Here is a 16418-nt window from a genome sequence, read left to right on the forward strand (position 1 = left end):
AGTTTGGGAACCACAGGTCTAAAGGAGAAAAGTCTGAAAAGAAACCAACATCCGTAAAGTAACAGCAAGCTCAACATACTGTGCAGGAGTTTGCTCTAACATACCAGCAACAATATGAAATCTGGTTAACTACAGCCATGTTAACATCTGGGATAACTTACCTTTACCACCTGCCTGATTGACGGGCACCCTGGTTTCATAGGGATTGAGATTGTCGGTGTTGTTGTGTCGAGAAGTCTGGCTCTGTTGTTTACCATCACAGAGAACAGAGAGAAAACATAAGATGAAGCATATTTTCCACAGAGTGCACTGGTCAAATATCATTACATGTATATGACGACTGCATTAATTCAGCACTGAGAAAACAATATAATGTTTCTCTTATGCAGCAAGATGCCACTCTTTACATGGAGCCTGTGTTTCAGTGATAGACTGAATGAAACCAATTGAGAAAAAGAGTGAGAATTGAGAAAATGTTAATTTTATCCAAACAGTTGGTACATTTAGTATTTATGTATCAGCTATCAGTTAGTATCACGTTAACACACGGGGTCCATTAAATAGGGCATTCCATATAAAAGGGTTGAGAGGAAGAGAAGAAATGCATGGCGCCAATTCACATGCATTCAAAGAAGGGGTATGGAACAAGTTTCAAGTAAAATGTGCAATGTTCTTCAGAGCACTGACACATACAGCCTGCCCCACACCCCTGCTTTAAGAATCTTCACATTCAAGACCCCCAGTTGAATGTCGAGCATTAATAACTAGAGTGCCATAGAGGGACTTTTGTTTTTTGTTTTTTATCAAGAGCAGCTGCATTTATGAAAGTTGGAGATGCTGAACTCAACAAGCAAAGAAAGGCGAGATGCAAAAAAAATAATAAAAAATTCAAGGTCAGTAAAAGCAGGGGGTCAGGCAGAGTGTGCTCAGCAGCTGGCTCTTACAAAGACCACGTTCAGCATGACCAACCAAAGTGCTGGTGGTTCACCAGAGCCTCACAGGAGACGACTCAGTGTTGTGTTTCAGGGATTCCTTTGTCAGCAACATGTTTCAAAACCGAATACATCAAACACGTCGTAAAAGGCCGGCGAGGCCGTTCGAAACCAAAGGCTGCTCCACGTAATGTCCTCTGTCCCCGCAACCTTCACTCTGAGACCACAAACACCCCACTCATTTATGTAATTGGTGTCTTGTGGCAAGTGATGAGATGTTAATGGTTTGTCTTGATTTTTTTCATATGAACGGATAAGAGTCATTCTATAATCAGGGGTACATGTCATGACTCATGTCCATGGGCTGCATTCATCAATTTGACCAAAAATGCACTTTAAGTAATGATCAATTCTACATCAGGGCACATCTCTCTTTCATTTAATACAAAAACCCAACAGATCCCATCATTTATTTTACTAACAGTGCATGTTCTATACTGATTTGCTATTTTAGTGCAGATTTGCTAAATGTCAGGTTTTGCTCTTCAGATGAACTCATAAATACATATTTGGGGTACATTTTCACAAAATATTTGTTCATAATTAGTAGTAAAAAAAAAAACCAAGAAGAATGTGTTTTAAAACTAAAAAAGGGAGACAGTGGGCTAGATCCAGACATCTGAGTGGTTGGTTTGAGCTGGTTATCAATCAAACATTAAAGAACCAGACTGAGACCTCCTTTTCAGCTGGTCAACTGGCTGTTTACTTTTGTACAGATTGTTTTTGGTGTGAAAGCCAAAGAGACAAAACACAGGACTGTGACACCAGAGCTGTATGATTTTAGAATTTACTTAAAGAGCAACTATGCAAGTCCTGTCACTTTTCTGCTGTTTTGCTAACCCTCCGCCTGGCCATGTGCATTTGTTTACAACAAGGCTGGCAAAAACTCAATAAATGTTATGACGTGTATGTTTGTGTAGTCTTAACTCTCATGAACAAAAGATTATGGGTTACGGAGCACATTTGTGTCATGAGAGCTGGGACACTGGGGCGGTGGTCAGGTACTACACTGATGTTGCACGGTTGGTTTTCGCCAGGTGAAGACAGAGAGCCTCCATTCTCACTGTAACAAGTCATAAGTCATGTAGTCAACTATCACAGTTACTCCGGAGCTTTTTAATTAACATCCTGCTTATTTCCTCTTTAAAGGAGCTATTTACAACACACTTCTGCTTGTGCAACCGGGTGTAATGGGCATCGTGCAATACAACCTGGCACTTTAAACTGATGTGCACTTTAGGGCCTTGTGCAATAGTATTTAGCAGTTATATTCTTATAGGGCATCGTGCAATACAACCTGGTACCTATGCACTCCTGCACTTTAGCACTTGTCACTTTAACCCAGCACTTATGCACTTTATCTCAGAGAACAAAACTCTTATTGTCCCCCTGCCTGTGGAATGTGTTTGTCAATGTTATATATTGTCATAGTCGCCTTTTTGTCTTTTTGTGTTGTCTACATTATCATGTGTACTGTTATTGAACTGTTTTTATCTTTATGGGACTCCGGATGGAAATTAGCACTTTGCTATAATCCGGCACATTTACATGTTTTTATGTCCATTAATGTGCACTGTCCCATTCAAATAAACAAATAAAGTAAGTAAAGAACTATTGATGGCACTAGAGGAAAAGTTGGATGATCATCCTCAATATTTAAACCATAGTTATTAACTTCCACTAAGACAATATGATGGCCCAGCATACTGACTTAACCATACTAAAACCCACATCACCATCAGGTTAAAACTATAAATAATAAAAGAGAACATTCTAACAAATACAGTTAAAGGAGTGGAGCAGCCTTTAAATAGGATATGTTTGGTTTTGACATGTTTGATGTCGTTTGGTCTTGACATGCACAAGGAGGAAGGAGGAGGCAGATAGTGATCGGACACAGCGTCAGAGTAAAGTGGTTGTGGTTATGTAAGTGCACTGAGGAGCCGCTGGGTGGTGTGGGACTGCCATCAACAAGCACACAAACCACAACCAGGAAAAGGTTTTGTGTGAGCAGTCGGATCTATCGGGGAGGAGACGTGACAGGGCAGAGGGCTGAGAGCTTCAGGCACAACTCAAGTGAGACAGGGAGGAAAACTGAGTTAGTGAGCAGCAATCCACACTAAAAGCTAGAGGGGGAGAGCTGGGGGATGGGGGGCGGGTGGGGTCACACAGCGGTGACCGGCATGACGAGGCAGGAGGTGTGTTAGTGCACCTTTTTTCGGCCGGGTATGGGAACAGTTTTGAGTTTGGAGAGAATTCCACCTGCTGCATTTTGCTAAAAGAACCAAAAAGTCAGAGAGGTTATCAGCAGGAGACCTGACAATGGTCCAGTCAGGCATGTGATCATTACAGGAACAGATTCAGGGAAAAGATAAAAAGGGATAGTTCAACATTTTGGCAAATTGGCCCATTGCCATAATCATTATAGTCATAGCAGTAGGTTTGTTACCTTTATTTGTCGGTATAAGCTTAGAATGGCGGAGCCACGAGCTGCTCAGAGCTACGCTATGGAGGCTGATGGGATTTCTTGGTTTCTCTCATAAAACTCATCAAATACACAATCCAACAACTCCACAACGCTCTCGTGTCCAGGTCACAACTTGTCCACCAGAGCGTTTTGGAGTTGTTGGATTGCGTATTTGATGAGGAAATCAAGAAATTCCATTAACCTCCGTAGCATAGCTCTGAGCAGCTTGTGGCTCCGCCGTTCTAAAAATAGCTTATACCGACAAATAAAGGTAACAAACCTACTGCTATGACTATAGCGGTTATGGCAATGGGCCAATTTGCCAAAATGTTGAACTATCCCTTTAAACCAACAGACAAATTATTCGCCCATCTCACCTTCACGATACATACATATACTGTACATTCATCTATACACATAACATATATATGCTATATGTGCTAAGGTGCACCAACAGAAATGCTGCAATTATAGCCTATTATGTTATTAAAATATAGAGAAAAAAAATTGTCAGAGAGTGTTAGACGTATTTCTGACTAAAGGTTGTTAGGAAAATATTTCAAAAATAAAGTTTAATTCAAATTGGCAGGTCAACAGGGGAATGCATGTTTCCTTTCTCTTAACATATGGCATGAATGTAGTTCCTGTTTTATTAGAGTACAAACACATAAATAACTTACCAGGGCGGAGCTTAGTCCAGGATGGTCCCGTGGGAGCAGTGGTCGCCCTGTCATGAGCACAACAGACCACAGATGTGTTAAATCGGAGCATGTTTCTTCATTTTTAATTAAGTAACATGCATGGATGTCATGTTATGTTGTAGACGGGTGTGTGCGTGTTTACCAGTTTCTCCATCAGGTCTTGAACAGGGCTCTGTGAGCACTCGCAGCAGGCCGTCTGGTTTGTATGAGTAGTGCTCCACCAGCTGTAGGAGGGGAGAAGTTATCATAATGGACTATATACAGGCATAGGCAATACTATTTGTCTTTAGATTACAAATGTTTGTAATCTAAAGACGATAAGGAGGCAACCAGGCATCAACGTCTGAGACTGAGTGGTGAAGCCAGATATGAAGAACCAAAAAACTGCAGTTCCTCTAATAACCACTCGAGTTGTCCCCATAAACTCCCACTGAAGTTCATTAGAGGGATACTTCACCCAAAATCAGTAATTCACCAATTTTCTACTCACCGTCATGCCAAGCAAGGGTTTGGAAAACTTTCAGAGTCATCAAAACGCTTTTGGAGTTCCAGGGGTGGTCCGACTGGCAACGGATTTTCATATAATGGCGGCGGATAGAGTTCACTTTTGAATCGTCCAAAACACACACTATGAAACATCCAAATACCTCCATATTGCTCGTCTGTACTGACCCAAGTGTCCTGAAGCCGCCACATGAAAAAGTTGTTTGGAAAGAATTCATTTGATCCTTGTTGTAGCAGTAGCTCCCAGTGACTCTGTTGATGTTTGTGCGCATGTGAAAGATTTGCTGCGAGATGTTCGTGTGTCGTTGTAAACCATTGGATGTCTGATGTCAACACGGACGATTCATTATATGCCAGCTGAACCCCCCTGGAACTCCAAAATCATTTTGATGACTCTGCAGTTCTCCAAACCCTTCCTTGGCATGACGGTGAGTAGAAAATTGGTGAATTATCTATTTTGGGTGAAGTATCCCTTTAAGAAACCCACTTTTGCACATTTGAACATTATCTGGGAGTTAGGGCTGAAGTCACAGATGTTGCAGCATCTCAAAGCTGCTCCCCACAAACCAATGAGTGACATCACAAAGGCTGCATCCATGCACCAATCTCATGTTCATCCTCCCACCACAACCTCCTCTTGACGTGGACTTTGTCTTTTTATCCTGCATCTCTGCACCTTTCCCTTTACTCCTGTCATGATTCCGACCACTAGATGTCATGTTACTATAAATGAGGACTAAAGATCCCCAAAATAAATGACTACCAGTAAATAAATTTGTGCAGCTTAGTGAGGTTGTGTCAGCACACTGAGGCCTCCAGGCCAGATGCAGTAGAATTATTGCTGTCCAAGGACTAAAACTAACACTTCTTCTTTCATTATATCTCATCGCCCTGCAGTTCCAGGCAGATGGAGAATCAATATCAAGAAATACTGCACAATTTCTGGAAGTCTGACTACAGCACATTTCAATACAGTTTACGTAAGTGTAGCTATACCAACCATGAAATACATAATCATATTATTTGTGAAAGAATAAATAGGTATTTTATCACTTTAACTGCTTGGAAACCTTTTGAATATCAATCTAAGAATAACAAGAAATATGAAAGTCATTGTGTTAACCTGCCACAGGGTGTCAAACTTCTTGCCATCTGGGATGGAGAGCTTTCCACTCCGGTCCTTGTCCACGCGATAGTGCATGACCTGTCCTTCATGTAATAAACACAGAGCGTAGGATCCGTTCATGTCTCTCTGTCGAATCCTGTTCACACAAAGTAGAAAACCAGAGAAAGTGTTATAGTCTTGTTTTTACCAGCTCAGGATCATTTCTAAATTCAGATCTTTTAAAAAAAAAATCAATCTCTGATCTACAAAAGTTGTACAACCCTTCATTTAATCTTGGTTTGATTAATGTGGCACACTTTATTAAGTATCAGCTAGGGCTCCATGCTCTGCCCTGAGGTCGTACAAAATGCTGCTGCTCATCTTGTTAATGGATTTTGAATTGAAATGATTCCTTTTTAGTTACAGTAAATGATGGCTTTTCCCCTAACAACTTGATTTATTGACAGGGAACTGTATGTGCCCAATAGAGAACTGAGATCTGCAGTAGTATAGTAGCCTATACTGTAGGAAAAGGTTTGAGGACCACTGCTGCCTTCCAGCCTAGCACAGTTGACTTTCTGCAATAACCCAAATAACTACAGTATAACCCCGTTTGCTTTTTGTAGAGGGTTCAGGATGATGCTAAGTTCAGGATTGGATAACAGCTATAAATCAGCCCTGCTATAGTGTTCAGTGAACCACTTTGATTCAATCAGTTCTTGGCAGATGATCTTACATTTCATTTACCACATCAACTGACTTAGAGCTGCTGTGTCTCATGTTTTTAATTTTGTATTTATTGTCTTGTCACTCCTAGGCCATTCCATTACACCCATTTAACTATTCAAAATATGGACAGGTCAAACTCAAGCAAATTTAATTTTTTTTAAAAAATTTTTTTTTTTACAAGTTTTCTAAGCATTTTCTCAGTTTCTCAGTCCTGTTACGAAAACTTCATACAGTAAAGAGTTCAAAAGCATCCAGTAGTACTTTTTATTAGATTTTTATAGCAGGTGGTACTGAACCCTGCTTCAATTGTCAGTGGTTGCAAATGTGGCAGTACTGTAACTGTCATGAACAATATTATGTAAAAAAACAAACAAAACAAAAAAAAAGTTGATTCCTCACAACAATTGTCAGAACAAAGATCCAGAATGGAGGAGGCAGGAGAAAACAGCAGTTTGACATTTCTGCAAAACTCACAAACAATATCTGCCTACAAACTGTTGCAGAGCAGATTTTAACATTTAATTACAATTTTTTTTTTCTTTTTTTAATTTTTTGTCACACAAAGATGTTTTTTTAAACTTTTGATTTTAATTTTCACCAGTCAAAAGTTTTGAGTCACTCTGAATAACCTTCAGTGGCACAAACACAGTAAAATTGCTGAAGGACTACAAAAAAAAAGAAAACAAAAAATAGGCCACCAAAGACTGAAAAACCATGTCAGTGTGATGGAAACAGACTGTTTTTTTTTTCTTGTTTCATTTTAACTTTCCTGCAGCACTGAGTGTAAATGAGGCCCTGTCTGTGCAAATGCAGTGTTGGAACAAACTTTGTTACAAAAACTCATGTTACGGCAACACCATCATGCAGGAAGTGGTGAAAGACAGGCCAACTGAGACAGACTGGCTGGTCAGGGCCTTCGTCCTAATGAGACAAGACATCAGCTCACCAAGGAGCCAGACTTAAAGCGCATGCAGCTGGTTTCACATGAACTGGACTTATCTGTCTGCAAGTACAACACATCCATTTGAACATGCTAGTGCTGGGACAAACGTTCTGAGCCGTGTTTCATTCACACTGCAGAAGTGTGCTCAAATAGTGGATGAGAAAAAAATCCGTTAAAGTGAGTTGTTTTGAACATTTTCTTGACATCAAAAGTTTGTCATTGTTTGACATTAATGTAGGAAATATGCATAATGCAAACTTTAATCTGAATTACAAAAATAACGAGGAGTGGGGTGGAACCTACTGTATGTACAAGCCAATCGGCTTTGTTCCCTCCTTGCACCATCGAATATAAATGTGTGCTAAATAAATAAACCTAAACCTAAACCTAAACCTAAAGGCTGAGGTTCATAATAAATGAGAGAAATCTTCTCTGTGTCATATTCATATCCATATCCATCCACCTTTATTCCACTTCATCTGTGAGTTGAGGGATTGTAACAATTTCCCTGTGAGATCAAGATTTTCTGACCAATCTCTCTTTACAGTAACTTTAATAATCTGTTGGAAGACTGATCACCTCAGAGAGAACCCTCTCCTCTAACACCTCTCCCATATCTAACTAGCTCTTATTAGCTTTTAATTTTCTTATTTGCTGAGCACATTACTAAGAACTCCATGATCTCCTGGGGAGATGCGAGGGGTGGCGTCCCACCTGAAGCTATGAGACGACAACAGTGAAGTCCCTACAACAACTTCTGGAGCACCAAGAATCTAAAAAAGGTCCAACTGCTTCCACATGGGTCTGAGAGATCCTTATAGAATTTGGCTCATAAAAAGTTAGTTATTATTTTCATTTTTGCCAAGATTACTCATTTCTATAGCCTCTGTGTTGTTCTTAGGAATGAGACACAAATGATGTGTGTTGTGTTGTCATTATTACTGTAATATCCAATATGTGGCCTCAGTCTTTCTAAAATGCAAAACTCCAATGTGTTGTGTGACTCCAGGATATTCTATAATATCCATGTGTGTGTGAGTGTGACACATGCCATACACCCAAATATAAAGCTATGATCATGTTTCCCTTCACACAAGAGGACATAACAGTCACATCTGTGTCTCTGGTTTGGCGACTTCAGGAAGCTTTGCAAACTACCAGAACGGAAACCACAGTGTGTGTGTGTGTGTGTGTGTGTGTGTGTGTGTGTGTCTGTGTGTGTCTGTGTGTGTGCGCATGTGCATGTGTGCGTGTTTGTGTGTGTGTGAGTGCGTGCGTGCGTGTGTGCTACTATAAATACTCTACAGTCACTTTGTTTAAATACAATAAATGCAATATGTTACATTTGAAAATTGAATAGCTTGATTTAAATATAAAACATAGCTCATCTGTGCTGCTCTAAGTGTACATGCAGATTTCTATTTATTTCACAGTCTTACAGTACAGACCCACTCTCACACCACAGTGTTCGGAAACCCAGCAGTGAGAACGCCACACTGTACTGGCAGACCTGTCTGAGCTTCTGTGGCTCACTGTAATAAATCATTGTACCATTAACAATGAAACCATGGCAGGAGGATATTATTGCTTGTAACAATTAGACTACTGTATATCTGGAGGCTCATGTCTTATTGCCAGACACAGAGTGGATTCAGTTAGTATTCAGGTGATTCCTTATTAGAGGTCGACCTCTCATTGATCAATTAATCTGTGTTGATGGAATATTTTATAAAGTATTGTTATCAGCAGTCTGGGCCCATGCCTCAACCAGCTGTGCAGCCACTGTGGTCCAGATCTCCATAAAACAGGATGAATATAAGGGAGAGGGTTGTTTACCTTATTTCAAATGAAAACCAGCAGCTATGCCTACTCAATATCACCTGCTTTACATTTTAAGCTTTAAATTATTTATAGACTTGTTTGTTGCAATTTGTTTGAAGTGAAGGTGGAGCTGGTTTCAAATGTGAAATCAAGAAGAAAAGGGGAAGTGTACGCTCTGAATAAACTCATGATGTCGATGGATGAAAAATAAATGTTTTTTTTACTTTTTCTGTCAGCCAAGTCATTTCACTTTCTTTTAATCTTAGACTTGAACGTTAACTGCGGAACAGCTTTGACTGTAAATGCTCTGGAGAGCTGGAGAAACATTGAAATATTCGGATTATGGTTCATTTTGCACCACTGAGTGTAAACACAGCCGACTGACACGTGAAAATACTCACAGGAATTTTCCATTGGTGCGGGAGCCGTTTTGCAGCCTGGGTTCAGACTCTTCTCGTGTGATCTGTCCGTGGAACCAGGGCATCCGTTCATGTGCGGTGGTGGCGATGAGCTTCTCCAGCTGAGGCCGCTGGCTGATGATGGCCTGCTCCAGAGCTGCCCCCTGAACACACACACAATGAACCCACGCTTATGATAAGGAAAACATTCATGCCAAGTCAGATCTGTGGACCGTTAGTTGTTGTAGTGTTAATTATTTGACACGAAGCTACGGTACATGTTTACACGTGAGATCACACAGTGGTACAATACACACCACAATAACAGTCAGAGCTGTGGATGTTCACACTTCACATGGCCTGAAAGTTATTTTCACACAGATTAAGAGGAGCTACATCACGTTTGCTGAGTCACAAAATTAGAAACTGTTCACATTTGGGTTTTTTTCTTTCTTCTTCTCCTTTTTTTTGCTCTGCTCTGAGTTTTTCTTTTTCAGTATAACATCCTTCTTACAACCCAAAATGTAATAGTGGCCAATAATGTAATAACTGCAATAACGTAATGATTTGGGCCATTTTTAATGTAATAATGCTAATGATGTAATAACTTGCCAATAATGTAATAAAATGTTTGAGCCAATAACGTGATAACCATCCAATAATGTAATATCTTATGAGTCCAGTTGGGTGGGGCTTAAAAACTGCTTCATTGCGACATCACAAAATACCAAAAGTTCTAACAGCTGATTTTGAGGCTCAGTTTCTGAGGCTTTGATACTTTCACAGTATTAATATAGACTACTAGACCTACTTTATCACCACACCTAAATGTGGACAAGATAACAAGATACTTTAACAAACAGTCTGAGTGTATTGCTGCTCTTATTCTATCGTTTCTATGTGACAGTTGTTTTGAAACTCACCTGTAGGTTCCAGGTCTGCTTGACATACTCCCGGATCAGTTTTTCCTTCAGGTCCTCAAACGGCCCCACCTTTGGCTGCATGTTTTTGGGCCGGTTGCATGGCTTCTTGAGCAGAGACACCAGGCCATCCATCTCCTGGGAGTGGTAGTCGATCACATCTATGGGACTCCTGTGGCTCTTACCACCTGCTATAGCATATGTTTCATTTGGTTCTCTCTCAATGGTGTAGTGGTAGCAGCGCCCTGAATGTAACACAGAGAGTGCAAAGCCTCCAAGATAGTTGCGGCTTTGTCGTAGCAGGTACAGGCCGTTTACCGAGCCCGACTGCTTCAGGTAGCTCTCTGCCTCCTCCCTGGTGATGTTGCCATAGAAGAATGGCAACGTATTCACCCGGTCGGCCATTTTCCAGACGGTGGCTCCTACAAGGTCAGTCCCCCAACAAGTATAGCCACCGGGATGCAAACAACCTAAAAACATAAGCAAAAAAAGTCAAATGACGACGTCTGTCAAAAACAGAAGAAATTGATGGATGATTTAACACTTCACTCAGATCAACATGTCAACAACATGTCATGGTGGTCACTAAATTTAGAGTATTTAAATTAGGTCATGGTGACATCAACACCACCAGACCCAAATGCAAGTGTGGTTTGTGCTCTGGGTCATCTTTGGTATTGACTGAGTGTTAGTAGTTAGCCTACAGGTCATCTGTGCAGCAGCTTTTTACGACCCAGAGTTACATTTTGTTGCTAGGCGACATCTAGAGGTCATAGTAATTATGACAGGAGCAAAGGCAAAAGTGCAGTGGTGTATAATATAAAGCAGGCGTCTCCAACCATTTGCTCTCTGCTTTTACAAAATGAAAATAGCCAAGAGCTACCCATGTTTTGTAACAATCATGCTTTCATTCTTTACATTTGTGAAACTTGTATCAAGTTTGTACTTTGTATCAAAAAAAGAAAAAAGAAAAAACCACACGCACATCTGTGCCAAGCCGGTAACATGCAAAAATTAAAAAGAAAATAGAACGGCTCGCACACCACAGGGCTCCAAAATGCAGTCCATTTATTCACAGGAGATAAAATGTGTAACGTTTCGAGCAACAACAGCTCATCTATGTCTGACGAAGAGCAGTTGTTGCTCGAAACGTTACACGTTTTATCTCCTGTGAATAAATGGACTGCATTTTGGAGGCCTGTGGTGTGCGAGCCGTTCTTTTTAATTTCTACATTTGTGAAACAAAACTTTGTTTCCCACTCTTCGTGAAAATAGAATGTTTTTAGCCTCTGAGATATTGTCTCTCCTCTGAGGCTGAAAATCACAGGACATGTCTGTTCTGATGATACAATTCAGCGGTCCTGAAATTTGCATTTGTGTTCTAACAATCCACATTGTACATCTAGGGGCGGAGCTACGTGGGAAACAGTAGAGGAGACACAGCCTGACAAGGAACCGGGATCTGGCACAACACCAGCAAACACTGAGAGCCAGGTAGCATTGTTGCTGCGGGAGAGTCCGTGGAGCTGATTGGATAACTCACAAAAATCACAAAATCACATGAAATGCGGTGCACTTGCTGCCTCCGAAAAACTTACGTTGCACTGACTGCGTGCATGTGACCATTAATAACTATGGCAACAATGGTAAGAAGGCCACAGGTTCTATTATAACCATCACCACCACCACTGTATCAGAGGATTATAAAAACAGGACCTGTGTGGTTGTTCAACAAAAGAAAAGTTCAACAGTTCATCATCGGGGGACAATGTAACACAAAATTTCAAATCCAGCCAGTAGCAGTTGAGATACCATGGTGCGACGTGAGACAAACATCTGATCAGTGTCACATACATTTAACCTGCAAGGTAAAACTGACACATGCGTAAAAATTACCAGCAACACAACGGACCTTGAGCAATCTTCAGACCTCGTCACAGTCACCACGGTAACCGCAATAAAGCTTTCAGACACATGTACAAACTGCTCCACACTGCAGACACCACCAGAAGTCAGTCAGAAATGAAGAAGCCTTTCACATGAGAGGTGAAGAACCTCAAAGAGAGTCAGTTGCCTTTGTGTAATATTTAGAAACAACTGTCTCATGGAGCAGAGCACAACGCTCAAATCCTATTTCAATCATAATCGTTAACTTGTGCCTGCAAAAGCTCGGCCTCTTTAAGTTTCTAAAATGGTGAATGGACTGCAACACAACGGCTCATAACATCCACTTCACAAAGCCTCACCTTTGCACGCCCACGCACACGCAGCACGGATGGAAGCAAGAGGATGGCATCCATCAACATCAACTGTCACATTACTCAACCTTTACAAATGTGACTGGTCAGTTATTTACAAAGGTCATGCCATCTAACAAACACAAGTACAGACACACAAAAAAGGATAAAATATACATATCTAATTGACACACAACTTCTCTTGATCATCTCTGAGATGTCTCTACACTTTGACCGGGAGCACAGATCTAGATCTTATCAGATCTTTGACTCTTTGGGGATTTTCTGTTCTTGTCTCAGACTCTCATACTGGGGAGTGGAGATTGATACTAACGTAACCTAGGAGTTTATACTGATAAGTGTTAGATTAGATAAGATATAGCTGTGCTAAAGGAGGAGGAGTCAGGATGAAGTTTAGATTGAACAGAATAACACAACACAGAACCTGCTGAAGTCTCCCACTGCTGACTCTGGTGCAACCAAGTTTTTCAGATGGTTACACAAGCATACTCTTAAACACAATTTTAATTATTTTAAAGTTATTCAATTACATTACATAAACCAAAGTGAGTGAGAAAGACATTTGCTGTAAAAAAAAGAAAAAAAAGATGTCACTTCAGTTGTGGTCTCGAATCTCGAGTCCAGCTCAACCGAGACCAAGATGAGACCAAGACTTTGAAAATGCGGTCTCAAGACTGGTCTCAAGTACCACAACACTACAGGAAGGTGCCCATCCTGGAGACTACAGAGACAACGTGTACCTCAAAATAAATAAAGCATGCATATCCTGCATGAGGTCTTCTCTTTAATCTTGTACTCAGACTGTGAGAAACCAGATGATCTGATCTGATGTAGCAAAGACTGAATTGTGGCTTCAGTCTTCAGGAAACCAGACGTGATGTAGAAGTGGTCATCCTCTTCACAATCCAGAGGAACCTGAGCTGAACTTCAAGGGTCATAGTGAAGCAATTTCTGTTTCAATGAATCCTTAAATCCTCTTTATGCTATAGCTCATGAGTGCAGATTGATGAAGAGAACAGATGAATTGTGATGATTTTAGCATGGTTTGTGCTCTTTTTGTTTTTTAAATATGTCCTGAAGCATCTACGCAGAATTGTGTTGGATGTTAAGCACCACCCGTGGGATTGTCTGCTACCGTGGAGGACTTCTCTCCCTCACCTTCACACACAGCTGTGAGATAGCCTACATCTCCTCCACCCGTCTCCTCAAAACGAAGAGAAGACTATGAAAACAGCTCTGGACTGAGACCGTGCAGCGTGTCTGAGCCCAGAGCTGAAGACAGCAGTTCTACCAGCAGGGGACAGATACAGGTTTATGATCCTCCACAGAGCTAGGACAACTAACTCGTTATACTGATGTGACAGTAACTGGCAGGGTTTATATTTCAGGGGAAGGACAATAATTCAAGAAATTATTATTTATTATTACTTATCTAATTGGATGTTGAATTAGGACAGGGTGAGCCATCGAACATCCTTTAAGAGTAACTACATCAATTATGATGTAAAATACTCAGATAATCACTTTCTGACATGAATATAAAGCGGGGATAGAACAATTTTTTAAGTCATGGGGTCTTTAAAGTCCCCTTAGGAACAAACATGTCTATGTCTGACACGTTAACAGGGGAAATCCAACAAGTAAGTAATAATAACAGGACCTGAAAGCAACTGCAAAAGTGCTGACTGTATTATTCAAACAAATGGATTATACTCATGTATTTATCTAAATCACAACTAATTAAAAGTATTGCACAATATTTCTTCTTTTTAATTAAATTTGTGCTCAGATGAGATCATAAACCAACCAACAATGTGCTGAAATCAAAAGTTCCGATAGTTTCTATATGACCTGCAGTGCAGCGACAGAACCAGGCTTTGAAAGTGTTTCTGAATGCGTGTGTGTGTGTGTGTGTGTGTGTGTGCATGATATAAAACAGGCTTACTCATTGGGAAACATGCAGAAGTATTTTTACAGGCTATTTCCTATCATCCTATTTACCAGGTAGAGATGTATGATGTGTGTTTGCTGTCTGAGTCTTGACTTGATGGCGTCACTCAGAGAACTCTCTTTCATGTTTTTATGAAATTTTGCACTGCAGGAGATGCACTTTTAATTTTGTTGTTGTGGAAATGACAATGACAATAAACGTATCTATCTATTTATCTATCTTCATCATCCTGCCTCTTTTGTTTTATGTCAATGTCTGTGTTGTTTGCTGTTAGAGAGTTCAGATTTTGATTTTTTTTTTACATAAAACAATTTTAAATTCACATACAGTTAGTCCTCTCCTCAGACGGTATGACAACACTCATGGTCTAATTGTGTGTGTTTTACAGGGATCAGCAGAGAGAGAGCTTAAAAAGCTGATTGAGCAGCAGCATCGGGGAAGTGGCTGCTGACCGGTCTTACAGTAACTTGGAGCTGCTGTCTACTGCAGAACCTGACACAGCCTGAAGAGTCCAGTGAAGGTGTCAATTCAAATTCAAATTCAATTCAAAGCAACTTTATTAACCCCACGTGGAGCAATTGGTCATGAGCAGCAGCTTGACCTGTACACAGAGCAAACCTGTCTCATCCACACAAGAGAAATATGACATCAAAATAAATGAATAAATAGGCGCTGTTTAGCTCATTTCCTGTCTCTCTCAACTAACCTGTCAATTAAAGGCAAAAAGCCGCAAAAATATACTTTCAAAAAAAAAAAAATAGGCCTATATATAAATAAATAAAAACAGTCTGAGTGCAGAGGGGATAAATAATTTTGAGAAGTGGTTTGTTTTTACAAGCAGGTAGGGCGTATCGACGGTGTGGTGGCAGTGAGACTTCACCTGCATGTCAGACAGATTCATTATACTGCAGTGGTGGAGTAAATTTACTTGAGTACTGTACTGAAGTACATATCCAGAGGATTTTTACTTAACTTGAGTATTAGATTTCTTTGGTACTTGTTACTCTTACTTGAATACATTTCCAAGACAAATATTTGAACTTTTACTCGAGTTCTAGAAAGGCTGAAAAGTACTCGTTACTTTCAGGTCTGCTTTTTTTTTTCCTTTTTTTTTTTTTCTAAAATACTATTGGACACAAGCTGTGTTAGTCAAAGAAGGAAACTCTAACCCCTAACAGCAGCACATCAGTGCAGCTGGTTTCAAAGAGTTCATTCTCAGAAACAAGAGTTAAAAGGTCCTTAATTCATTTAGAAAAAATATTCATTGATGTGAAAAATAAGAAATGTACTCTTACTCTTACTTTTACTTAAAGTAAATTGAAAAGCATGTACTTTTGGATACTTAAGTACCTTTAAAAGCAAGTACTTTTTTACTCTTACTCGAGTAACATGTCGACTGAGCTACTTTTACTTGTAACGGAGTAAATTTTGACCAGTAGTATTTGTACTCTTACTCAAGTACTGGGGTCGATACGAGTACTCTGTCCATCTCTGTACTGTAGTCTGTGCACACTGAGGCTAAAATCAAGCTGGATTGGCCTGCATGGCTACAAACATGGCCGCTGGCCTCACATCTACTTTCTTGGACTGTGAAAGAGACTTAAAACTATCACAACCTCTTTTCAGAGG

The 16418-nt window shown here is 40.2% G+C and overlaps 1 protein-coding gene across 5 annotated transcripts in view; it reads right to left on the reverse strand.

The window, feature by feature from the left end:
- syk (spleen tyrosine kinase) overlaps positions 1-16418 on the reverse strand; it is a 35801-nt gene that overhangs the window by 5656 nt on the left and 13727 nt on the right. For 3 of the 5 annotated variants that reach the window (XM_085794149.1, XM_085794151.1, XM_085794152.1), the window contains 6 exons: positions 10584-11050; positions 9664-9824; positions 5788-5926; positions 4303-4384; positions 4140-4186; positions 162-243 (listed from right to left, as the gene is read on the reverse strand). In XM_085794149.1, the coding sequence (XP_085650275.1) occupies positions 162-243; positions 4140-4186; positions 4303-4384; positions 5788-5926; positions 9664-9824; positions 10584-11050 (978 nt within the window). Of the gene's footprint in view, positions 1-161; positions 244-3204; positions 3268-4139; positions 4187-4302; positions 4385-5787; positions 5927-9663; positions 9825-10583; positions 11051-16418 lie in introns of all 5 variants that reach the window. The other 2 variants (XM_085794148.1, XM_085794150.1) reach the window with 1 other exon arrangement.

This window comes from Trachurus japonicus, chromosome 12 (assembly GCF_045865225.1).
Source record: "Trachurus japonicus isolate A0001 chromosome 12, Traja_1.0".
In the NCBI taxonomy this organism is placed as follows: Eukaryota; Metazoa; Chordata; class Actinopteri; order Carangiformes; family Carangidae; genus Trachurus; species Trachurus japonicus.